At 38.7% G+C, this 22,874-nt stretch overlaps 1 protein-coding gene across 32 annotated transcripts in view; it reads right to left on the reverse strand.

Annotated features, from left to right (window-relative positions):
• LOC114108678 (contactin-4) overlaps nucleotides 1-22,874 on the reverse strand; it is a 1,043,928-nt gene that overhangs the window by 29,518 nt on the left and 991,536 nt on the right. For all 32 annotated transcript variants that reach the window (XM_060402845.1, XM_060402823.1, XM_060402848.1 and 29 more), the window contains one exon: nucleotides 4,063-4,238. In XM_060402845.1, coding sequence (XP_060258828.1) covers nucleotides 4,063-4,238 — 176 coding nt within the window. The remainder of the gene's footprint in view (nucleotides 1-4,062; nucleotides 4,239-22,874) is intronic.

Consider the following 22,874-nt stretch of genomic DNA (forward strand, 5'->3'; position numbering starts at 1 on the left):
GCCGCTACAGGCCATCACAAAGCTGGCAATTAAACTGAAAATCACAGCTATACCTTAGAGTTTCATAGCTCTGTTAATCAAAAGTTTGGAGAATGGCTGCTTGAGCAGAAGAACACCCTAGGCTTGAGTCAGGAAGTTATGCTTATTTCTAAATCTTGAAGGATGGCAGGTAACATAGGTTACTTTGGCCCTATTGTTATTCTTTCAGATGACAATAACATTGGATAATACTTGGTGGTATTTAATATCTGGCAGGCATGTATTATATTGAGTATTGACGTGTCCTGTGAGGTAGGTACTTTTGTTATCCCTACTATACAGATGAGGAAACTCAAGCACAGAAAGGCTAGACGTCTTGCCTGGAGTCACTTAGCTGGTCAGTGGCAGAGCCAGGCTGTGAGCTCACATGGTCAGGCTGCAATCCCTATCCTTTACTAGAATGCTATGCTGTCATCTGGAAAGATCTCATTCTAAATTAATGTGTACTTGGTTTCATCTTTGATTTCAGTACAACATATTATATATTTAGTCAGGGCAATGAAAGATATAGACCTGCCAATAGTTACAAATAGGGTTAGGAGAAGCGCAGAAGCATGTTGTCAAGAGAGAGCTGAAGCTTTGAAACAGCTGTCTGGGGCTGATCCTTGCTGTGTGTCTCTGGGCCTTAGTCTATTAACCTAAGAAAGGACTCATTGCCTATGACACTAGCTTGCGAGAAGCAAATGAGATTGTATGTGTATGTGAAATCCTGAAAACTGTAAAGCGCGAGTAAATTTAAACTAGTATTAGGGGTGGCCGTGGTCAGTATTCTTTGGGAAAAAATTATGTCAAAAATATTAAATCTAATTCAAGAAGAGTTGTGCTTTTCTTTTTAAACCTGAAATCTTTTTTTTAAAATTTATAACACTTGGATTCTCATTTAGATTCTACTATTTACTCATAAAGTCTTATAATTGCTAGTAAAATAGGATACCCGCTACCATATTTCAGAGAGATTCTGAGGATTAAAGAGCTGATACATATGAAAATGCTTGATAAATGATTAGACATTTTGCAAGTATAAGGTATCATCATCACCATGACTATTAATACTTCTTTACCTAAGACATTTCACATACTAGGATTTTGAGCATAGACTTAAACAAAGAATATGCCTCATAAGGGAGTGTGTGTTGTGAAGGTACAAAGTCATAGTGGTTTAAAATAAATAGCTACACTATCTCAATAATTTGTTTTATTCACCAAGGGCTGGAAGCTCAAAGAAGCTAAAGGTAGCCTGGAGATTTTCGAGCACAGGTATTGATTAACAGAATTTTGTGACTGTGTTGTTTGGAGTATACGTTCCCTTTGTGTGTTTTTAAAGTAAAAGTGAAACAAAGAAAAGAAATATAAAGTCGGGATTGAGGTAAGAGGCTCACAGAAGGAGACCATAATAAGTTTCTCTTTCCCTTCGAAGTCATTCAGACTACACTATTTACTGAGATCTACATTCACATTCCTACCACAGAGAACTAAACGATGCTGTGGTCTGCTCTGCTCCTGGCAGAACCATTGGAGGTCACCAGAGGACAATGAAATAATAACTCTCTTAAAAAGTGCAGTAGGTTAGCTCTACCAAACGTCATCTGCACAGTACTGACCTGGCAAGTAGAAACTGCAAAGTGGGCTTAACTTCCGAACTGCTTCCTTACCTCTTCTGTTGTCCAGCACTAACTTCACAGACATTAATGATCCTGGTGGCTAACACACGTAGCTCTCACAATTTGCAGTGATGTCCCAAATCTTGCACTTAATTCTTTGGCAATGATTGATTGGCACTTAGTACTGGCATCACAAAAGAGACAAACGCTTGCCATACAAAAGGCTATTGAGAGTGATTCCATGGACAGAGGTCGTTACAAAAGGTGGTCATCAGAGCCTGACTCCACCTTTCTGTGGTTCAGCATAAGGTTCACATCTATCTTATTGGCAGAATTTATATTTTGATAGCCCAAACAGCTGTTTTGATTGGTTGTTGACTGTGCCATCCTGAGAGAATATTTTTATTATCTCTCCTGCCAAAAACATTGGTTTTACTATGAAAATAAACATTCTGTTTAATCTGTGGAAGTTTTCTCAATGTATACTCATGTTATTAGAACTAATATTACTCTTCCTTCAGGGAATACAATCATTAACATTTCTCACATACTATTTTTGGTGGTAGGCACTGTGCTATTTAGGCTTCTAAACCTGAAGGTATTTAGTATCCTCAATGATGCTGTAAAATAGCTAATATCATTCTTTATTTGTTCAAGGTTATTAGGCTGAACTATATCAAAGTGGTCCAGAATGGTTAACAATGGCAATTTTAACTAGCTTTTCTCAACCAGAGTTCCAAGGGACAATCAGTAGACTCAAGTCATCCATTGAGCTAATGAAATAACTTCTCTCTCATGCATTTAAAATGGTACCAGTCATATACAATCCTTGGGAGACTTGAGCAAATAGTTACAGAAATTATTTGGGGTGTTTGGTAATTCAGTAGAGACATATTATTTGGGAAAGGCAGAAAGAATGTAAATAATAGGAATACCACCATATTTGAGAAGAATATGTTGAAGGTCAACATATCATAGGTATAATTTATAAGTTTTAGTCCATTTATTCTCAATATAAGAGATGGGGATAAGATGAGATGGGCAAATCAGATTCCTTTGGGAGCATGGAGGAAGGGAATGTTTTCCATACAGCCTCATGCTTATATTCTGCTGTCTTTGATTAGTCCCCTCCATGATAATGGCAGCTGGAATGAATCTTTCTTTACATTTTGATTGGCGTAGAGTTGATTTACAAGGTTGTGTTTACTTGCAGCAAAGTGAATCAGCTATGCACGCATATGTCTACTCTTTTTTAGATTTTTTTCCCCATATAAGCCATCAGAGAGCAGTGAGTAGAGTTCCCTGTTCTATATAATAGGTCCTTATTCATTACCCATTTTATATATAGTAGTGTTTTATATATGTAGTTATATTTTATATATAGTAGTATGTGTATGTCAATCCCAATCTCCCAATGTATTCCTTACCCCTGGGATCTTCCTTACTAATAGGAAAGTAGGGTTATGTTACAGTAGAAAAGCTATTCTTGAAAATGATTGTCATATTTCAAATTGTTTCCAAATTTAATGTTTTCTTGGTGTGAGTTCAATGGTACTATTTTTTTATGGGAAATAATTAAGGCCTTTGGAAAATTCGATCATTAGAATTCAAATTATTTGGAGATAATAAACTATCTGATCAGACTCTCAGATTCAAGAAAGAAAGCCCTAACCTCACAATGATGAGTATTCCACAAAAACCAAAAGGAGTTTAGTCAGCAGTCTAAAAGAATACGAGTAAACTGTCCTCGAGCTGTTTTATTAATTCAGTTCCATGGCATATGGTTCACCATGCGGCAAAGAATTTGGGATTTGAAGTTTAAAGCTGAAACCTACAGTTTAGTAGCAGTGAGGCCAAGGCAAGCCATGTATCTCCCATGACCCTGAGTTTACAGAAACGAACAGCTAACCTGTAGGGTTAAGGATTATGAGGGTTAAGAACAGGACTGGCAAACAAGTGACTCAATAAGTGTGACTCAGGGCCACAGTTATGCAAAAAAGAGCAGACGGTAACCAAGATTTTTTTTAAGGTATTTGAACAAACTCATCAAAGAATAACTTTGTATTTCTGCTAAGTTACTTCAGTCGTGTCCGACTCTGTGCGACCACATAGACGGCAGCCCACCAGGCTCCGCCGTCCCTGGGATTCTCCAGGCAAGAACACCGGAGTGGGTTGCCAGTGCCTCCTCCAATGCACGAAAGTGAAAAGGGAAAGTGAAGTCGCTCAGTCGTGTCTGGACTCTTCACGACCCCATGGACTGCAGCCTACCAGGCTCCTCCATGGGATTTTCCAGGCAAAAGTACTGGAGTGGGCTGCCAGTGCCTTCTCGGAACTTTGTATTTCAAGTTAGTCTAAACAAGTTGTTTGACTCACTTTAGTTGCACATTGCATTTACTGTGGATAATCTGATATTTATACTTACCCCTCCAACTCTTTCAAAGTGGTCCCCATCTCTGTCAAAGTCTATCAGGCGTCCATTAAATGACCAAGTGAACACAATGTTGAGCGAGTGATCGTGTGTTACCTGGCATGGCAGAACAATACTTTCCCCAACAGTGACATCCATACTGGAAGGAGGCACCATTACCTTTGTTGGATCTAGAGAGTGAAAACAAAACAGAACAACAAAGCCTATGAGCATAAGCAGAAATAAAATGTAGAATTCAAGGGCAGGATGAAATACTAAGGAGTTTGGCTTTATTTTTTCTTAGGCTATGCCTGGCAAGCCTTAGTCATCTGGGAAGCTCAGATTCGGGCCAGGAGGTCATTTTTAATATGAAAAGATGAAAACACTCATAATGTGAATCTTCACAGAGCAACTGAACTCAGCTGGGGAGCACTGAGGTTACATCTCTTAAGACACTTACGGAGGGGCCTACTTCTGCAGCCTGCTCTGAAATTGCCACTTGAAAAAGGTTTTCAGTTCTCCCTGGTTTCACTAGAAAGCTGAGTGCAAGCAGGAAAATCCATGCTAATTGGAAACTTTCTTTTTTCTACTATAAAAGTGATACATGTTTAGTATAGGAAAGTCAGAAAATTCAGGGAAGCTGAAAGAAGGAACCAAAGGAAAACAATTATGTATAGTTTCTTAGTGTTTGGATAAAATTCCTATTTTCATTTTAGTATAATTACTCCATGTTTTGGATTCTTAGCTTTTCAGTTGTTTTGTTTTGCAGTATAGCAAACATGCTACATATATGATACTTCTCTTTATTCTCTATTTAAATGTAATACAGCCTTATATTTTATCCACAAATTATTATAACCTGCATGATAGGCTGTTAATTGTTTCAACCATTATGAAACTAGTAAATATTTTAGCAAATTTATTATAATTATAAATAATGCTATAATGAATATCTCTGACAAAATGGTGCATATATATATATACATATATATATATATATATATATAGAGAGAGAGAGAGAGAGAGAGAGAGAGCTTATTTCTTATTTAAGAATAGTTGATTTACAATGTTGTGTTAGTTTCAAATAAATAGCAAAGTGATTCAGCTATACACATATATTCTTTCTCAGGTTCCTTTCCATTATAGACTATTACAAGATAGAGATTATAGTTCCTTTTGCTATACAGTAAGTCCCTGTTGTTTATTTTATATATAGTAGTGTATATATATTCCTTCCAGACTCCCAAGTTATCCCTCCCCACCATTTGGTAATGATAAGATTGTTTTCTATGTTTGTAGGTCTTTCTGCTTTGTTCAGTTCAGTTCAGTTGCTCAGTTATGTCCGACTCTTTGCAACACCATGAACCACAGCATGCCAGGCCTCCCTGTCCACACCAACTCCCAGAGACTACCCAAACCCATGTCCATTAAGTTGGTGATGCCATCCAATCATCTCATCCTCTGTTTTCCCCTTCTCCTCCTGCCCTCAATCTTTCCCAGCATCAGGGTTTTTTCCAATGAGTCAGGTCTTCACATCAGGTGGCCAAAGTATTGGGGTTTCAGCTTCAGGATCAGTCCTTCCAATGAACACCCAGGACTGATCTCCTTTAGGATGGACTGGTTAGATCTCCTTGCAGTCCAAGGGACTCTCAAGAGTCTTCTCCAACACCACAGTTCAAAAGCATCAATTCTTCAGCACTCAGCTTTCTTTGGAGTCCAACTCTCATAACCATACATGACTAGTGGAAAACCATAGCCTTGACTAGATGGACATTTGTCGACAAAGTAATGTCTCTGCTTTTTAATATGCTGTATAGATTTGTCATAACTTTCCTTCAAGGAGTAAGAGTCTTTTAATTTCATGGCTGCAATCACCATCTGCAGTGATTTGTGAGCCCAGAAAAATAAAGTCTGTCACTGTTTCCACTGTTTCCCCATCTATTTCCCATGAAGTGATGGGACCAGATGCCATGATCTTCGTTTTCTGAATGTTGAGCTTTAAGCCAACTTTTTCACTCTCCACTTTAACTTTCATCAAGAGGCTTTTTAGTTCCTCTTCACTTTCTGCCATAAGAGTGGTGCCATCTGCATATCTTAGGTTATTAATATTTCTCCAGGCAATCTTGATTTCAACTTGTGCTTCATCCAGCCCAGCATTTCTCATGATGTACTCTGCATATATGTTAAACAAGCAGGGTGACAATATACAGCCTTGATGTACTCCTTTTCCTATTTGGAACCAGTCTGTTGTTCCATGTCCAGTTCGAACTATTGCTTCCTGACCTGCATACAGGTCTCAAGAGGCAGGTCAGGTGGTCTGGTATTCCCATCTCTTTCAGAATTTTCCACAGTTTATTGTGATCCACACAATAAAAGGCTTTGGCATAGTCAATAAAGCAGAAATAGATTTTTTTCCTGGAACTCTCTTGCTTTTTTGATGGTCCAACGGATGTTGGCAATTTGATCTCTGGTTTCTCTGCCTTTTCCAAAACCAGCTTGAACATCTGGAAGTTCACGGTTCACATTCTACTGAAGCCTGGCTTGGAGAATTTTAGGCATTACTTTACTAGCCTGTGAAATGAGTGCAATTGTGCAGTAGTTTGAGCATTCTTTGGCATTGCCTTTCTTTGGAATTGGAATGAGAACTGACCTTTTCCAGTCCCATGATCACTGCTGAGTTTTCCAAACTTGCTGGCATATTGAGTGCAGCACTTTCAGAGCAGCATCTTTTAGGATTTGAAATAGCTCAACTGGAATTCCATTGCCTCCACTAGTTTTGTTCATAGTGATGCTTCCTAAGGCCCACTTGACTTCACATTCCAGGTTGTCTGGCTCTAGGTGAGTGTGAGTGATCACACCATTGTGATTATCTGGGTCGTGAAGATCTTTTTTGTACAGTTTCTCTGTGTATTCTGCCATCTCTTCTTAATATCTTCTGCTTCTGTTAGGTCCATACCATTTCTGTCCTTTATTGAGCCCATCTCTGCATGAAATGGTCCCTTGGTATCTCTAATTTTCTTAAAGAGATCTCTAGTCTTTCCCACTATATTGCCTTCCTGTATTTCTTTGCACTGATCACTGAGGAAGGCTTTCTTATCTCTCCTTGCTATTCTTTGGAACTCTGCATTCAAATGAGTATATCTTTCCTTTTCTCCTTTGCTTTTTGCTTCTCTTCTTTTCACGGCTATTTGTAAGGCCTCCTCAGACAGCCATTTGGTTTTTTGCATTTCTTTTTCTTGGGGATGGTCTTGCTCCCTGTCTCCCGTACAGTGTCTCGAACCTCCATCCATAGTTCATCAGGCACTCTGTCTATTGGATCTAGTCCCTTATATCTATTTATCACTTCCACTGTATAGTCATAAGGCATTTGATTTAGGTTATACCTGAATGGTCTAGTGGTTTTCCCTACTTTCTTCAAGTTAAGTCTGAATTTGGCAATAAGGAGTTCATGATCTGAGTCACAGTCAGCTCCCAGTCTTGTTTTTGCTTATTGTATAGAGCTTCTCCATTTTTGGCTGTAAAGAATATAATCAATCTGATTTTGGTGTTGACCATCTGGTCTGTTTTGTAAATAAGTTCCTTTGTGTCATTTTTTTAGATTCCAAGCATAAGTGATATTTTTCTCTGTGTAACTTTACTTCACTCATATAGCACTTTAAAAAAATGATAACTACTAATTTGTCTTTAAATTCACCCTTTACATTATAGTTTTAATTGGGAATGAAATGGATTTGCTCATACAAGATAGTTTATGAACCTTAAAACTACATTCACACATAGATAAGTCTCTACTTTCTCACTGACATAGGATTTCATAACTGATGTCAGAGAGTAAAATGGTGAAAAGCAATGTGAATTAAATTGAAAGGTCATAGAAGTGCTTACAGAGTGAAATTATGAATTCAGCCATATTCCTGAAATTTCTCTATACTGAACTCTAAAGTCAAACAAAACCAACCAAACACACCACAATGAAGAAGACAAATCAAAAGCAAAGAGAGACAGTAAAAGACTGACAGCTAATCCCCTTCCACATTCATAGGATTGCGTTTCACAGGCTGTGCAGCACATAAACCCTTACTGAATATATCTCCTAGATTACAATCTCAGCTGGGAATTTTGTAATGGAGTCTCTTTCCAACAACCCACTCACTAAAATTTCCTCTTTAAAGAGTATCCAAACAGTATTTTCTACCCTTTTATCCAACTTTGGAAAGCAAACATCTCAGGTCATTAAAGAAGGAGTCTGTGTACATCTGAAGTGAGTCAGTTCAGTTTAGTCCTTTAGTTGTGTCCAACTCTTTGTGACCCCATGGACTGCAGCACGCCAGGCTTCCCTGTCCGCCACCAACTCCTGGAGCTTGCCCAAACTCAAGTCCATTGAGTCAGTGATGCCATCCAACCATTTCATCCTCTGCTGTCCCCTTCTCCTGCCTTCAATCTTTCCCAGCATCCATAAATGGATTCTAATCTAGTGGAGGAATATACTTTTGTTCTTTTCTGAAAATAGGTAGAGCTCAGGACAAGTGGATTGGTGTGCTCTTGGTGATTTCACGGTGTGCATGAAATCAGAAGTGAAAAACAGGTACTTCTAACTAAGAGATTTTTGCCTGGAGAATTCCATGGATAGAGGAGCCTGGTGGGCTACAGTCCAAGGGATTGGACAAGACTGGGAGACTAACACACACACACACACACACACAAGCTAAGAGATAATGGGAAAGACAACTGTTTATTTCAAAACCTGAGGCTTTTGCAAGTCATATAATCAAAATCAACTATTGATTAACTGACCCATAGGAAAAGGTACAGATAGAGAGTTTTTTTTAAATGATGGAAGAAGTTAAAAACAAATCACCTTTGAATAATGCTGAGCAGAAAATCAAGAAATAACTCCATTTCACTTAATGTGTCATTTATCACTTTTTAATTTCAAAATTCATCTATAAAATGAAGATTGGAACACATAATTCCTGGACAAAATTATCTGCATCTCCGGTTTGTGTTTGGCATGATGTCACTTTATTCTATTTTAAATGGCTGTCCACTGATTTTGCAATTTAGATTTTCATTTTAATGTACTTTCATTCATTTGTGGATCTATCTACCAAGCAATCGTTATGTGTTAAATGGATAACAGTGTCCTACTACCAAGAGAGACCCGACAAAACTTTTTCATAAAAACTAACTGAGGGGCTTCCCTGGCTGTCCAGTGGTTAAGAATTGGCCTTAAAATGCAGGGGATGCAGGTTTGACCTGTGGTTTAAAAACTAAGATCCCACATGCCACAAGGCAACTGCTGTGGCAACCACAAGCCTGTGTGCTCTAAAGACCACACACAACTACTAGAGAGTCCATGCGCCATTATAAAAGATCCTAAGTGCCACAACTGAGACCAGAAGCAGCCAAATAAATAAATGCTCGTGCTTGGTAACTCTTTCTTGTCTGACTCTTTGAGACCTGGCTCCTCCACCCAAAGTTTTCAGGCAAGAATACTGGAGCAGGTTGCCATCTCCTCCTCCAAGAGGATCTCCTCAACCCAGGGATTGAACCCTCATCTCTTGTGTCTCCTGCATTGACAGGTGGATTCTTTACCACTAGCGCTACCTGGGAAGCCCAAAGAGATAAACAGACAAAAACAAAAAACCAAAAACGAAGCCTAACTTCTAACTAAAAAACTAAACTAACAGAGCCTAACTAGCTAAAAAACTAACTGTTCACATTCTAGATACCATGTTATATGCTTGACATGGATTGTTTCATTTATTTTTAACAAATACATACTATTATTCCTATTTAACAGATGAGGGAAACTGATGCCTAAGAATGGTTAAGGAACTATCTGTTGTGCTAAGCTGTCTCCCTTCATTTAGCTAAAAAATGATATATCCATTCACAAAGGATCCAGGGAACAAGGCTGAGGGCATAATACAGCAATCTGTACTTTTGATTATGTGTAGTCAGCTGAAGACATGTAAACACAGAAGAAATTCAGAGAAGGCCATGGGGTGAAGATGGTTTCAGAGGGCTTTACTGCAAGATGAATGAAGTTACTTTCTTAGGTAAAAAGCAGTGATGAGTTTATACCTGAAATGCTGGCTCTGCCTATAAGCTTACACATCACACTGATGAGTGCAGTCAGATGTGAAGGCTAAAGTCCTCAAAAATGTCTTGGAGTTGGCACCTACCTGAAAGCCTAGAATCACTTGCAATTCTGGTTACATTTTTAATTGACGTCGTTTTTTCACCTAAAGAAATGTTTATCCTTTTATGCACATTCAGTGATCTGGGACAGATTTTATTATTATTGCTGAACTCAGCTGCCTGTTAACCAAGGAACAAAGTTCTCTAAATCAAGGATTATGCTGGTACAGCTACTGTGATGACAGATGCTAATTCATTACCGTAGCACTTGTCACTGATTCACATTTGAGCCCTGAAGCAACAAGAATCAATGCAAAGGAAGTCAAGCACCATACACACACCAGAGAGGTCTCCCCGGGACTGGAGAAGATTAAACTAAAGAGGTTCAAAACCTCATTAGTTTCCTGGTTTTCCCAAATTGTATACTTGTTCAGTACTCCTGTTTTCCGTGTTGTGAATTCAGATGCTCTTTACGTGATTCATTTATTTAAATTTGAATACAAACACTGTACACAAATAAGCAGATGGTGTCTTCAAAACGAAACTGTCTCCCCTCCTTTGGTTTTAATTCATCAAGATCAGGAAGAACCTATATTTACGATTTGTGTTCTGAAGACTCACTCCGTCTATGTTCTGTGCATAGAACTCTCAAAGGCAATTAGAACTCAAGATGTGAACTGATGTCTGGATTTGGATGTAATTAAATAGCAACAACAAAATAGGGCTAACAATACCCCAAAACTTTTCAGCTTGTGGTTGGTTCACTACATGGGAGATGAGAAATTCAGAACTCCAGAGGATTGATGCTGAAAATATATACATATATTTATCAAGTGATTAACCATCAGAGAGTAAAAAAAAATTCCTTTATGCTTTATACTGTTTTCTATAACATAGAGAAGACAGAAGTAAACTAAGTGCTTTATTCCAAAGATCAAAACAACCAGGAGAGAGAGATTTAATTATTAATCACTGTGTTAATGATTAAGTCAGTGATTAGATGCATAATTCCTTTCACACTAACAATGAAATATCAGAAAGGTAAAGTAAAAAACAGTACTTTTAAAATCACATCAAAAAACAAATAAAATGCCTAAGAGGAATAAACCTGACCAAGGAGATGAAAGAACTATATATGGTGAGAACTATAAAACATTATAAAGGAAACTGAAGAGGATTCAGTTAAGTGGAAAGATATCTCGTGTTCTTCAATCAGATGAATTAATTTTGTTAAAGTGGCAATGCTACCCAATCTACAGATTTAATGTGATCCATGTGAAATTACCCATGACATTTCACACAGAATTAGAATAAATAATCGAAAAATTAATATGGAACCATAGAAGGCCAAGAATTGCCACGACAATTCTGAGGAAAAAAAAACCAAAAGGCTCTCTCAGACTTTAGACAATAAGACAAAGCCACAGAAGTCAAAACAGTGTGGTATTGGTACAAAAACGGACATGCAGATCATTGGAGCACAATAGAGAGCTCAGAAATAAAACCACGTATCTATGATCAATCAATCTTTGACAAAGGAAGCAAAACTATAAAATGGGAAAAAAGACAGTCATCAGCAAGTGGTGATGGGAAAGTTGAACAGCTGAATATAAATCAATGAAGTTAAAACATACTTTCATAACATGCATAAAAATAAACTCAAAATGGCTTAAAGACTTAAACATAAGACATGACACCATAAAACTTCTAGAAGACAGCATGGGCAAAACATTCTTTGACATAAATCATACCAATGTTTTCTTAGATCAGTCTCCCATGGCAACAGAACTAAAAACAAAACAAATGGAACCTAATAAAACTTATAAGCTTTTGCACAGCAAAGGAAACCATAAAAACAAACAAACAAAAACACAGAAAAGACAACCTACAGAAGGGAAGAAAACATTTGATGCAATGATGCTAAATCAGCTCAACAACAAAACACAAACAACCTAACTGAAAAGTGCTCAGAAGATCTTAATAGGTATTCCTCCAAAGAAGACATACAGGTGGCGGCCAGTAGGCACATGAAAAGATGCTCAACATCACTAATTACCAAAGAAATGCAAATCAAAACTACAGTGAGTACCACTTCACACCAGCTTGAATGGCCATCATTAAAAAGCCTACAAATAACAAATGCTGGAGAGGGTGTGAAGAAAAGGGAACTCTCTTACACTGTTGTGGATGTAAATCAGTGCACACTCCTTCCAAAGCTTTTTGCATCTAAAAGGAATCAGAATATGATGAAGCACGAAGAATGGTTGAGATTTTAAAAGATTTCTAAGGTCCCTAAAAGAAAATTAGATTGAGACTTCCTAGCATCTTTTACTGGTCTATATAAATGCATTAAGCTTCTGTCTTTTTGTGATGAAACTGGGAGAAAAGACTAGATAGAGCTGCAACAAATTGGAGAGTTATGTTTGAAGTGATTTGAGTCGAAAGAGGCGATATGAATGCCTATGAGTAAGTATGGGTTGATATATACTTAAGTAGGTATCAGGAAGTACGTATCAACAAATTGATAAAGCATAACTTTGTAAACAAAGATGAAATATTTGCCTTTTCCTTTCTATTGGTCCTTCAAAAATCTGGCTTTTCTCCAGCTGGCTCCCCTGTGCACTTGATGGTTTATTGTGACCAGATATCAACTAGTTATGCTAATCATTGTTTTGATTTGTTTTCTTTGTTTTGAAATTTTTTATGCTTTCTGTCTCTGTTACAGTATGATCTTGTTAATGTTACTAGCTGTATGACTTATTCTGTCTATTTTATAAGATTGCAATCTGTGTGTGTGTGTATACATATATATATAGGTGCTTGTATCCATATATAGATGTTAGTATTATATGTATATATAGATGTTAGTATCTATACGTATATATAGATATAAGAGATGGAGGTGCTCCAGAAAACTAAAAATAGAACTACCCTACGATGCAGCAATGCTACTCTGTGACATATGCCCAGACAAAACTGTAATTCAAAAAGATACACATACCTTTATGTTTACAGCAACACTATTTACAAAAGGCAACACATGAGAACAGCCTAAATGTCCACTGACATAAATGGATAAAGAAGATGTGTTGTATGTCTCTGTTGCTCAGCCATGAAAAAGAATGAAATAATGTTACTTGCAGCACCATGTTTATAACTAGGGATTATCATACTAAGTGAAGTAAGTCAGAAAAAGAAAATACCATACAGCATAATTTATATAGAGAGTCTAAAAAATGGAACACATGAACCTATCTACAAAACAAAATTATACTCGTAGACACAGAGAACAGACTTGTGGTTTCCAAGTGGAGGAAGGGAGCAAGAGAAATGAACTGGGAACTTGGGTTTGGTGAATGTAAACTATTATATTTACAATGGATAAACAATGAACTCTTACTTTATAGCACAGAGAACTATATTCAGTCTCCTGGGATAAATCATAATGGAAAAGAATGTATATATATATAACTGATTCACTTCGCTGTACAGCAGATTGACACGACATTGTAAATCCACTATATGTCAACAAAAATGTTAAACCATTTACTTAAAGCATACAATGAAAATGGAAACTGTAACTACTTAATGTTTTTGGTAATCTCTTAGAGTATTTAATTTAAAGGAAATTATCTCTTTTATAGGGCTTCCCTGATAGCTCAGTTGGTAAAGAATCCACCTGCAATGCAGAAGACCCCGGTTCAATTCTTAGGTCAGGAAGATCTGCTGGAGAAGGGGTAGGCTACCCACTCCAGTATTCTTAGACTTCCCTCGTGGCTCAGCTGGTAAAGAATCCACCTACAATGTGGGAGACCTGGGTTTGATCCGTAGGTTGGGAAGACCCCCTGGAGAAGAGAAAGGCTACCCACGCCAGTATTCTGGCCTGGAGAATTCCATGGACTGTATAGTCCATGGGTTGCAATTGGAAGCAACTGAGCAATAACTGTTTCATGCTGAAGAACACTTTGCCCTCACTGTACTTTCTTTTCCTATTAGTTTTATTTAAATTTAATGTTTAAATCTCATTTTATTTATTGCTTTGTTCAAATTGCTTAATGAGAACATGTATTATTTTACAGAAACAATTACTTTTCTAAAAAAATCTTGACTGCACATATTCCAAATGTTAATATTGGTCAGTTCTGAGGAGTATGAAAAACACAATTAGATGCATAAATTATAACACATTAACCAAGTCTATGCTCCGACCAGTAATACTGAAGAATCTGAATGGTTCTATGAAGCCTACAAGACCTTCTAGAACTAACACCCCCAAAAGATGTCCTATTCATGATAAGGGACTGGAATGCAAAAGTAGGAAGTCAAGAAACACCTGGAGTAACAGGCAAATTTGGCCTTGGAGCACAGAATGAAGCAGGGCAAAGGCTAATAGAGTTTTGCCAAGAGAATGCACTGGTCATAGGAAACATCCTCTTCCAACAACACAAGAGAATACTCTACACATGGACATCACCAGATGGTCAACACTGAAATCAGATTGATTATATTCTTTGCAGTCAAAGATGGAGAACCTCTATACAGTCAGCAAAAATAAGACTGGGAGCTGACTGTGGCTCAGATCACGGAATCCTTATTGCCAAATTCAGACTCAAAGAAAGCAGGGAAAACCACTAGACCATTCAGGTATGACCTAAATCAAATTCCTAATGATTATACAGAGGAAGCGAGAAATAGATTTAAGGGACTAGATCTGATAGACAGAGTGCCTGATGAACTATGGACGGAGGTTTGTGACATTGTACAGGAGATAGGGAGTAAGACCATCCCCAAGAAAAAGAAATGCAAAAAACCAAAAGTGCAAAAAGGCTGTCTGAGGAGACCTTACAAATAGCTGTAAAAAGAAGAGAAGCAAAAGCAAAGGAGAAAAGGAAAGATATACCCATCTGAATGCAGAGTTCCAAAGAATAGCAAGGAGAGATAAGAAACCCTTCCTCAGTGATCAGTGCAAAGAAATACAGGAAAACAATAGAGTGGGAAAGACTAGAGATCTCTTTAAGAAAATTAGAGATACTAGGGGAACATTTCATGCAAAGATGGGCTCAATAAAGGACAGAAATGGTATGGACCTAACAGAAGCAGAAGATATTAAGAAGAGGTGGCAAGAATACACAGAAGAACTGTACAAAGAAGATCGTCACAACCCAAATAATCATGATGGTGTGATCACTTACCAAGAGACAGAAACCTGGAATGTGACATCAAGTGGGCCTTAGGAAGCATCACTACGAACAAAGCTAGTGGAAGTGATGAAATTCCAGTTGAGCTATTTCAGATCCTAAAGATGATGCTGTGAAAGTGCCACACTCAATATGCCAGCAAATTTGGAAAACTCAGCAGTGGCCACAGGACTGGAAAAGGTCAGTTTTCATTCTAATTCCAAAGAAAGGCTATGCCAAAGAATGCTCAAACTACTGCACAATTGTACTCATCTCACACACTAGTAAAGCAATGCTCAAAATTCTCCAAGCCAGGCTTCAACAGTATGTGAACCGTGAACTTCCAGCTGTTCAAGATGGATTTAGAAAAGGCAGAGAAACCAGAGATCAAAATGCCAACATCTGCTGGATCATCAAAAAAGCGAGATTTCCAGACAAACATCTGTTTCTGCTTTATTGACTATGCCAAAGCTTTTGACTGTGTCAGTTCAGTTCAGTCACTCAAGTCATGTCCAACTCTTTGTGATCCCGTGAACTGCAGCATGCCAGGCTTCTCTGTCTATCACCAATCCCAGAGTTTACCCAAACTCATGTCCATGGAGTTGGTGATGCCATGCAACCATCTCATCTTCTGTCGTCCCCTTCTCCTCCTGCCCTCAATCTTTCCCAGCATCAGGGTCTTTTCCAATGAGTCAGGTCTTCACATCAGGTGGCCAAAAGATTGGAGTTTCAGCTTCAACATCAGTCCTTTCAAAGAACACGCAGGACTGATCTCCTTTAGGATGGACTGGTTGGATCTCCTGGCAGTTCAAGGAACTCTCAAGAGTCCTCTCCAACACCACAGTTCAAAAGTATCAATTCTTTGGTGCTCAGTTTTCTTTCTAGTGCAACTTTCACATCCATACATGACCACTGGAAAAACAATAGCCTTGACTAGATGGACCTTTGTCATCAAAGTAATGTCTGCTGTTTAATATGCTGCCTAGGTTGGTCACAACATTCTTTCCAAGGAGTAAGCATCTTTTAATTTCATGGCTGCACTCACCATCTGCAGTGATTTTGGAGCCCAGAAAAATAAAGTTTGTCACTGTTTCCACTGTTTCCCCATCTATTTCCCATGAAGTGATAGGACTGGATGCCATGATCTTCGTTTTCTGAATGTTGAGCTTTAAGCCAACTTTTTCACTGTCCTCTTTCTCTTTCATCAAGAGGCTTTTTAGTTCTTCTTCACTTTCTGCCATAAGGGTAGTGTCATATGCATATCTGAGGTTATTGTTATTTCTCCAGGCAATCTTGATTTCAACTTGTGCTTCATCCAGCCCAGTGTTTCTCATGATGTACTCTGCATATAAGTTAAATAAGCAGGGTGACAATATACAGCCTTGACATACTCCTTTTCCTATTTGGAACCAGTCTGTTGTTCCATGTCCAGTTCGAACTGTTGCTTCCTGACCTGCATACAGGTCTCAAGAGGCAGGTCAGGTGGTCTGGTATTCCCATCTCTTTCAGAATTTTCCACAGTTTATTGTGATCCACACAATCAAAGCTTTGGCATAGTCAATAAAGTAGAAATAGCTGTTTTTCTGGAACCCTCTTGGTTGTTTTTGATGATTCAGCAGATGTTGGCAATTTGATCTTTGATTCCTCTGCCTTTTCTAAATCCAGCTTGAACAGCTAGAAGTTCAAGGTTCACATTCTGCTGAAGCCTGGCTTGGAGAATTTTGAGCATTACTTACTAGCATGTGAGATGAGTGTAATTGTGCAGTAGTTTGAGCATTCTTTGGCATTGCCTTTCTTTGGAATTGGAATGAAAACTGACCTTTTCCAGTCCTGTGGCCACTGCTGAGTTTTCCAAATTTGCTGGCATATTGAGTGCAGCACTGTCAGAGCAGCATCTTTAGGATTTGAAATAGCTCAACTGGAGTTCCATTGCATCCACTAGCTTTGTTTGTAGTGATGTTTCCTAAGGCCCACTTGACTTCACATTCCAGGTTATCTGGCTCTAGGTGAGTGATCACACCATCATGATTATCTGGGTTGTGAAGATCTTTTTTTTGTACAGTTCTTCTGTGTATTCTTGCCATCTCTTCTTAATATCTTCTGCTTCTGTTAGGTCCATACCATTTCTGACCTTTATTGAGCCCATCTTTGCATGAAATGTTCCCCTTGTATCTCTAATTTTCTTGAAGAGATCTCTAGTCTTTCTATTGTTTTCCTATATTTCTTTGCAATGATCACTGAGGAAGGGTTTCTTATCTCTCCTTGCTATTCCTTGGAACTCTGCATTCAAATGGAATTATCCCTCCTTTTCTCCTTTGCTTTTTGCTTCTCTTCTTTTCACAGCTATTTGTAAGGTCTCCTCAGACAGCCAGTTTGCTTTTTCACATTTCTGTTTCTTCAACTGTGAGTATCACAATAAACTGTGGGGAATTCTGAAAATCATGGGAATACCAAGCCACCTGACCTGCCTCTTGAGTAATCTGTATGCAGGTCAGGAAGCTACAGTTAGAACTGGACACGGAACAACAGACTGGTTTCAAATGGGAAAAGGAGTATGTCAAAGCTGAATATTGTCACCCTGCTTATTTAACTTATATGCAGAGTACATCAAGACAAATGCTGGGCTGGATAAAGCACAAGTTGAAATCAAGATTGCCTGAAGAAATATCAATAACTTCAGATATGCAGATGACACCACCCTTATGGCAGAGAGTGAAGAAGAACTAAAGAGCCTCTTGATGAAAGTGAAAAAGGACAGTGAAAAACTTGGTTTAAAGCTTAACATTCAGAAAACGAAGATCATGGCATCTGGTCCCATTACTTTATGGCAAATACATGGGGAAAGAGTGGAAACAGTGGCAGATTTTATTTCTTTGGGCTCCAAAATCACTGCAGATGGTGAGTGCAGCCATGAAATTAAAAGACGCTTACTCCCTGAAAGAAAAGTTATGACCAAACTAGATAGCATATTAAAAAGCAGAGACACTACTTTGCCAACAAAGGTCCATCTAGTCAAAGCTATTGTTTATCCAGCAGTCATGTATGGATGTGAGAGTTAGACCAGAAAGAAAGATGAACACTGAAGAATTGATGCTTTTGAACTGTGGTGTTGGAGAAGACTCTTGAGAGTCCCTTGGGCTGAAAGGAGATCCAGCCAGTACATCCTAAAGGAAATCAGTCCTGAATCTTCATTGGAAGGACTGATGTTGAAACTGAAACCCCAATACTTTGGCCACCTGATGCGAAGAGCTGATTCATTTGAAAAGAGCCTGATGCTGGGAAAGATTGAAGGTTGGTGGAGATGGGGACCACAGAGGATGAGTTGGTTGGATGGCATCACTTACTCAATTGGCATGAGCTTGTGTAAACTACAGGAGTGGGTGATGGACAGGGAGGCCTGATGTGCTGCAGTCCATGGGGTCACAAAGAGTTGGACATGACTGAATTACTGAACTGAACTGAACCAAGTCATATTTTATTCTGACTTTACTAGAAGAAAAGCTTTCTCATCAGGGATTTTATTACCTATAAAACAAGTGTCTGTGGTTTGTAGAATAAGAATTCCATTTTGATGTTGTTTGTCTTATACTATAGCAACCCGTTTATATCAGTATATAATTTCTTTACATTTCCCTCCCAGTGCCAAGAATACATCTTCCTGTTTTAGTGACTTTCTTGATCATAATGTTTAAATTTATTTTATTTTTAATTATAGAATTACTTTGCAATATTGTGATGCTTCTTTTTCTTCTTTTGCTATACATCAACATGAATTAGTCATAGGTTTACATATGTCCCCTCCCTTCTGTACCCCCCCTCACTTCCTTCCTCCTTCCACCCTCTAGGTTGTCACAGAGCACTGGCTTCAGGTTCCCCGCATCGTGCAGAAAACTCCCACTGGCTATCTATTTTACATATGGTAATATGTATGTTTCAATGCTATTTCAAACCACCCCACCCTGTCCTTCCCCTACTGTGTCCAAAAGTCTGTTTCCTCTCCTTCCCCCACTGTGTTCAAAACACTGTGTCTGTGTTTCTCTGCTGCCCTGCATATGATCGTCAGTACCATCTTTCTAGATTCCATATATATGCATTGCTACTGCTACTGCTAAGTCACTTCAGTCGTGTCCGACTCTGTGCTACCCCATGGTCGGCAGGCCACCAAGCTCCCCCCGTCCCTGGGATTCTCCAGGCAAGAACACTGGAGTGGGTTGCCATTTCCTTCTCCAATGTATGAAAGTGAAAAGTGAAAGTGAAGTCACTCAGTCGTGTCCGACTCTTAGCGACCCCATGGACTACAGCCTACCAGGCTCCTCCATCCATGGGGTTTTCCAGGCAAGAGTACTGGAGTGGGGTGCCATTGCCTTCTAGTGGTATTTGTCTTTCTCTTCTGACTTACTTCACCTGTATAATGGGCTCTAGGTATATCCATCTCATTAGAACTGACTCAAACCTGTTCCTGTTTATTTATCTCCCACATTGCAGGCAGAGTCTTCACCATCTGAACCACAAGGGAAGCCTCCTTCTGATAGCTGAGTAATATTCTATTGTATATATGCACCACAACTTCCTTATCCATTCATCTGTCCATAGACATCCAGGTTGTTTCCATGTCCTGGTTATTGTAAATAGTGTTACAATGAACATTGGGGTACCTGTGTCTTTTTCAATTATGGCTTCAATCATGCCCAGTTGTGGGACTGCTGGATCATATGGTAGTTTTATTTCTAGTTTTTTAAGCAATCACCATGCTGTTCTCCATAGTGGCTATACCAATTTGCATTCCCACCAAAAGTGTAAGAGGGTCCCCTTTCCTCCATACCCTCTCCAGCACTTATTGTTTGTGACTGTAATGGTTTTGATGATGCCTAAAGTCAGATTGTATCTTCTTTTTAATATTAAATTTTGTAGGGAAACTTTAAAAAATGGGATTTCTCATATGGTGGTTTTTTGGGTGGGAAGTAGGAAGGAGATTCAAGAGGGAGAGGGCAAATATACACCTATGGTTAATTTATGCTGATCTATCACAGAAATCAAACCAATATTGTAAAGCAATTATTAATCAATTAAAAATAAATTATTTTTTAAAAATGGGATTCTTTAAAAAATAAGAGCCAAAGAGCTGACAGATAACTTACCTCAAATGACACTAAGGGGGATTAGACAAAGAACTATTTTTGGTAGTCATTAAAGGCCACAGCAAAGACAATTGATTAATGATCACAGTCAACCTGGAGGAAGAATCTCTAGGGATAAATTTAAGGTCTCTCTAGTTGGTCCCATTTTTTTCCAACAAAAATGAAACCAGTGCTGGATGAACTATTTTTCATTAATTTTGCATAAAACACACAACAAAAAGGGATCCATAAACATGAGATGAGACTCAGAATTCCCAGCAGTTTCAAACTGGACCAGTTTTTTATTTCAGGATGAACTAAAGAGGCAAACCCAAGTGGTGTAGTGGTAGAGAATCCTGCCAAAGCAGGAGACGTGGGTTCTCTCTCTGGGTTGGAAAGATCCTGTAGAGAAGGAAATGGCAACTCATTCCAGTATTTGTGTCTGGAAAATTCCATGGGCAGAGGAGGTTGGTGGGATACGGTCTATGGGTCACAAAGAGTTGGACAGGACTGAGCACAAAGCACATGCACAGGGGCAAAGCAAAAAAGCTTTCCTTCTAAAAATAAGCTATATAGGTTCAAGCTGGGGGAAAAGTGGGTTGGCAGTTCACATGGAAAAAACTTGAGTGTTTCAGTCTCAAAATGGTCTATGCAGCTATGAAAGAAGCTAATGCAATCTTAGGCTGTACTAAATAGCATGTGATACTTATCTTAGAGAGGTAAAAATCCCATTATACTTTGCATTAATGAGACCACAGTTTACTAGGAACATCATTTGGATTCACTGACACATTATTGCACCTAGGTTAGTGAAGGCACTAATAAACTTGTAACAGTTAAAATAAATGAAAATGTTTGACAGGAAAAGGAGAAATGAGAGGGGACATGAGACTCGTCAGCAAGTATGTGAAGGGTTTATGAGCAGCAGATGAATTGAGCTTACTTTGTGTTGCCTCAGAGTTAAAAGCAAAGAGGAACTACAAATAGGCATAGTTTGGCTCTGTAAAAAGGAGAGCTTTCTAAATAATCTGATTTTATGAACAGGAAAATAGGCTGCCTCCGGAGAATATACATCACCATTTCTAGAAGTATTTAAATGGAGGTGGGCTCTATCCAGCTCTGTCAGGTTACACAGAAGCCAGCCAGGGTAGATGAATCCTATTACCTCTCTAAAGAGCCACCTTTCCAGTGCCTTCCTGACCACTCTACTCATGACTGACCCTTTTCTTGTTCAAAGCTTGTCAGCATTAACTGTCTGTTCTACTTCTTTAACGTTACACTTGAGCATTGTTGTGGAATATCACTATCCCATTTCTTCCCTGTCATCAGATTCTAATTCTGCTACATTGACTATGCTAAAGCCTCTGACTGTGTAGATCACAATATACTGTGGAAAATTCTTAAAGAGATGGGAATACCAGACCACCTGACCTGCCTCCCGAGAAACCTGTATGCAGGTCAAGAAGAACTGGACATGGAACAACAGACTGGTTCCAAATTGGGAAAGGAGTACGTCAAGGCTGTATATTGTCACCCTGCTTATTTAACTTATATGTAGAGTGTATCATGAGAAATGCTGGGCTGGAAGAAACACAAGCTGGAATCAAGATTGATGGGAGAAATATCAATAACCTCAGATATGCAGATGACACCACCCTCATGGCAGAAAGTGAAGAGGAACTAAAAAGCCTCTTGATGAAGGTGAAAGAGGAGAGTGAAAAAGTTGCCTTAAAACTCAACATTCAAAAAATAAAGATCATGTTATCAGATCCCATCACTTCATGGCAAATAGAAGGGGAAACAGTGACAGACTTTATTTTTTGGGGCTCCAAAATCACTGCAGATGCTGAGTGCAGCCATGAAATTAAAAGATGCTTGCTCCTTTGAAGAATAGCTATGACCAACCTAGGCAGCATATTAAAAAGCAGAGATATTACTTTGCTGACAAAGGTCCATATAGTCAAGGATATGGTTTTTCCAGTAGTCATGTATGGATATGAGAGTTGGACCATTAAGAAGGCTAAGTGCTGAAGAATTGAACTGTGGTGTTGGAGAAAACTCTTGAGAGTCTGTTGGACAGCAAGGAGATCAAACCAATCAAACCTAAAGGAAATCAGCCCTGAATATTTGTTGGAAGGACTGATGCTGAAGCTGAAGCTCCATTTCTTTGGCCATCTGATGTGAAGAACCAAATTACTGGAAAAGACCCTGGTGCTGGGAAAGATTGAAGGTGGGAAGAGAAGGGGACGACAGAAGATGAGATTGTTGGATGGCATCACTGACTCAATGGACAAGAGTTTCAGCAAGCTCTGGCAGATGGTGAAGGACAGGAAAGCTTTGCGTGCTGCAGTCCATGGGGTTGCAAAGAGTTAGACACAGCTGAGTGACT

This window comes from Ovis aries, chromosome 19, assembly GCF_016772045.2.
Source record: "Ovis aries strain OAR_USU_Benz2616 breed Rambouillet chromosome 19, ARS-UI_Ramb_v3.0, whole genome shotgun sequence".
Classification (NCBI taxonomy): domain Eukaryota; kingdom Metazoa; phylum Chordata; class Mammalia; order Artiodactyla; family Bovidae; genus Ovis; species Ovis aries.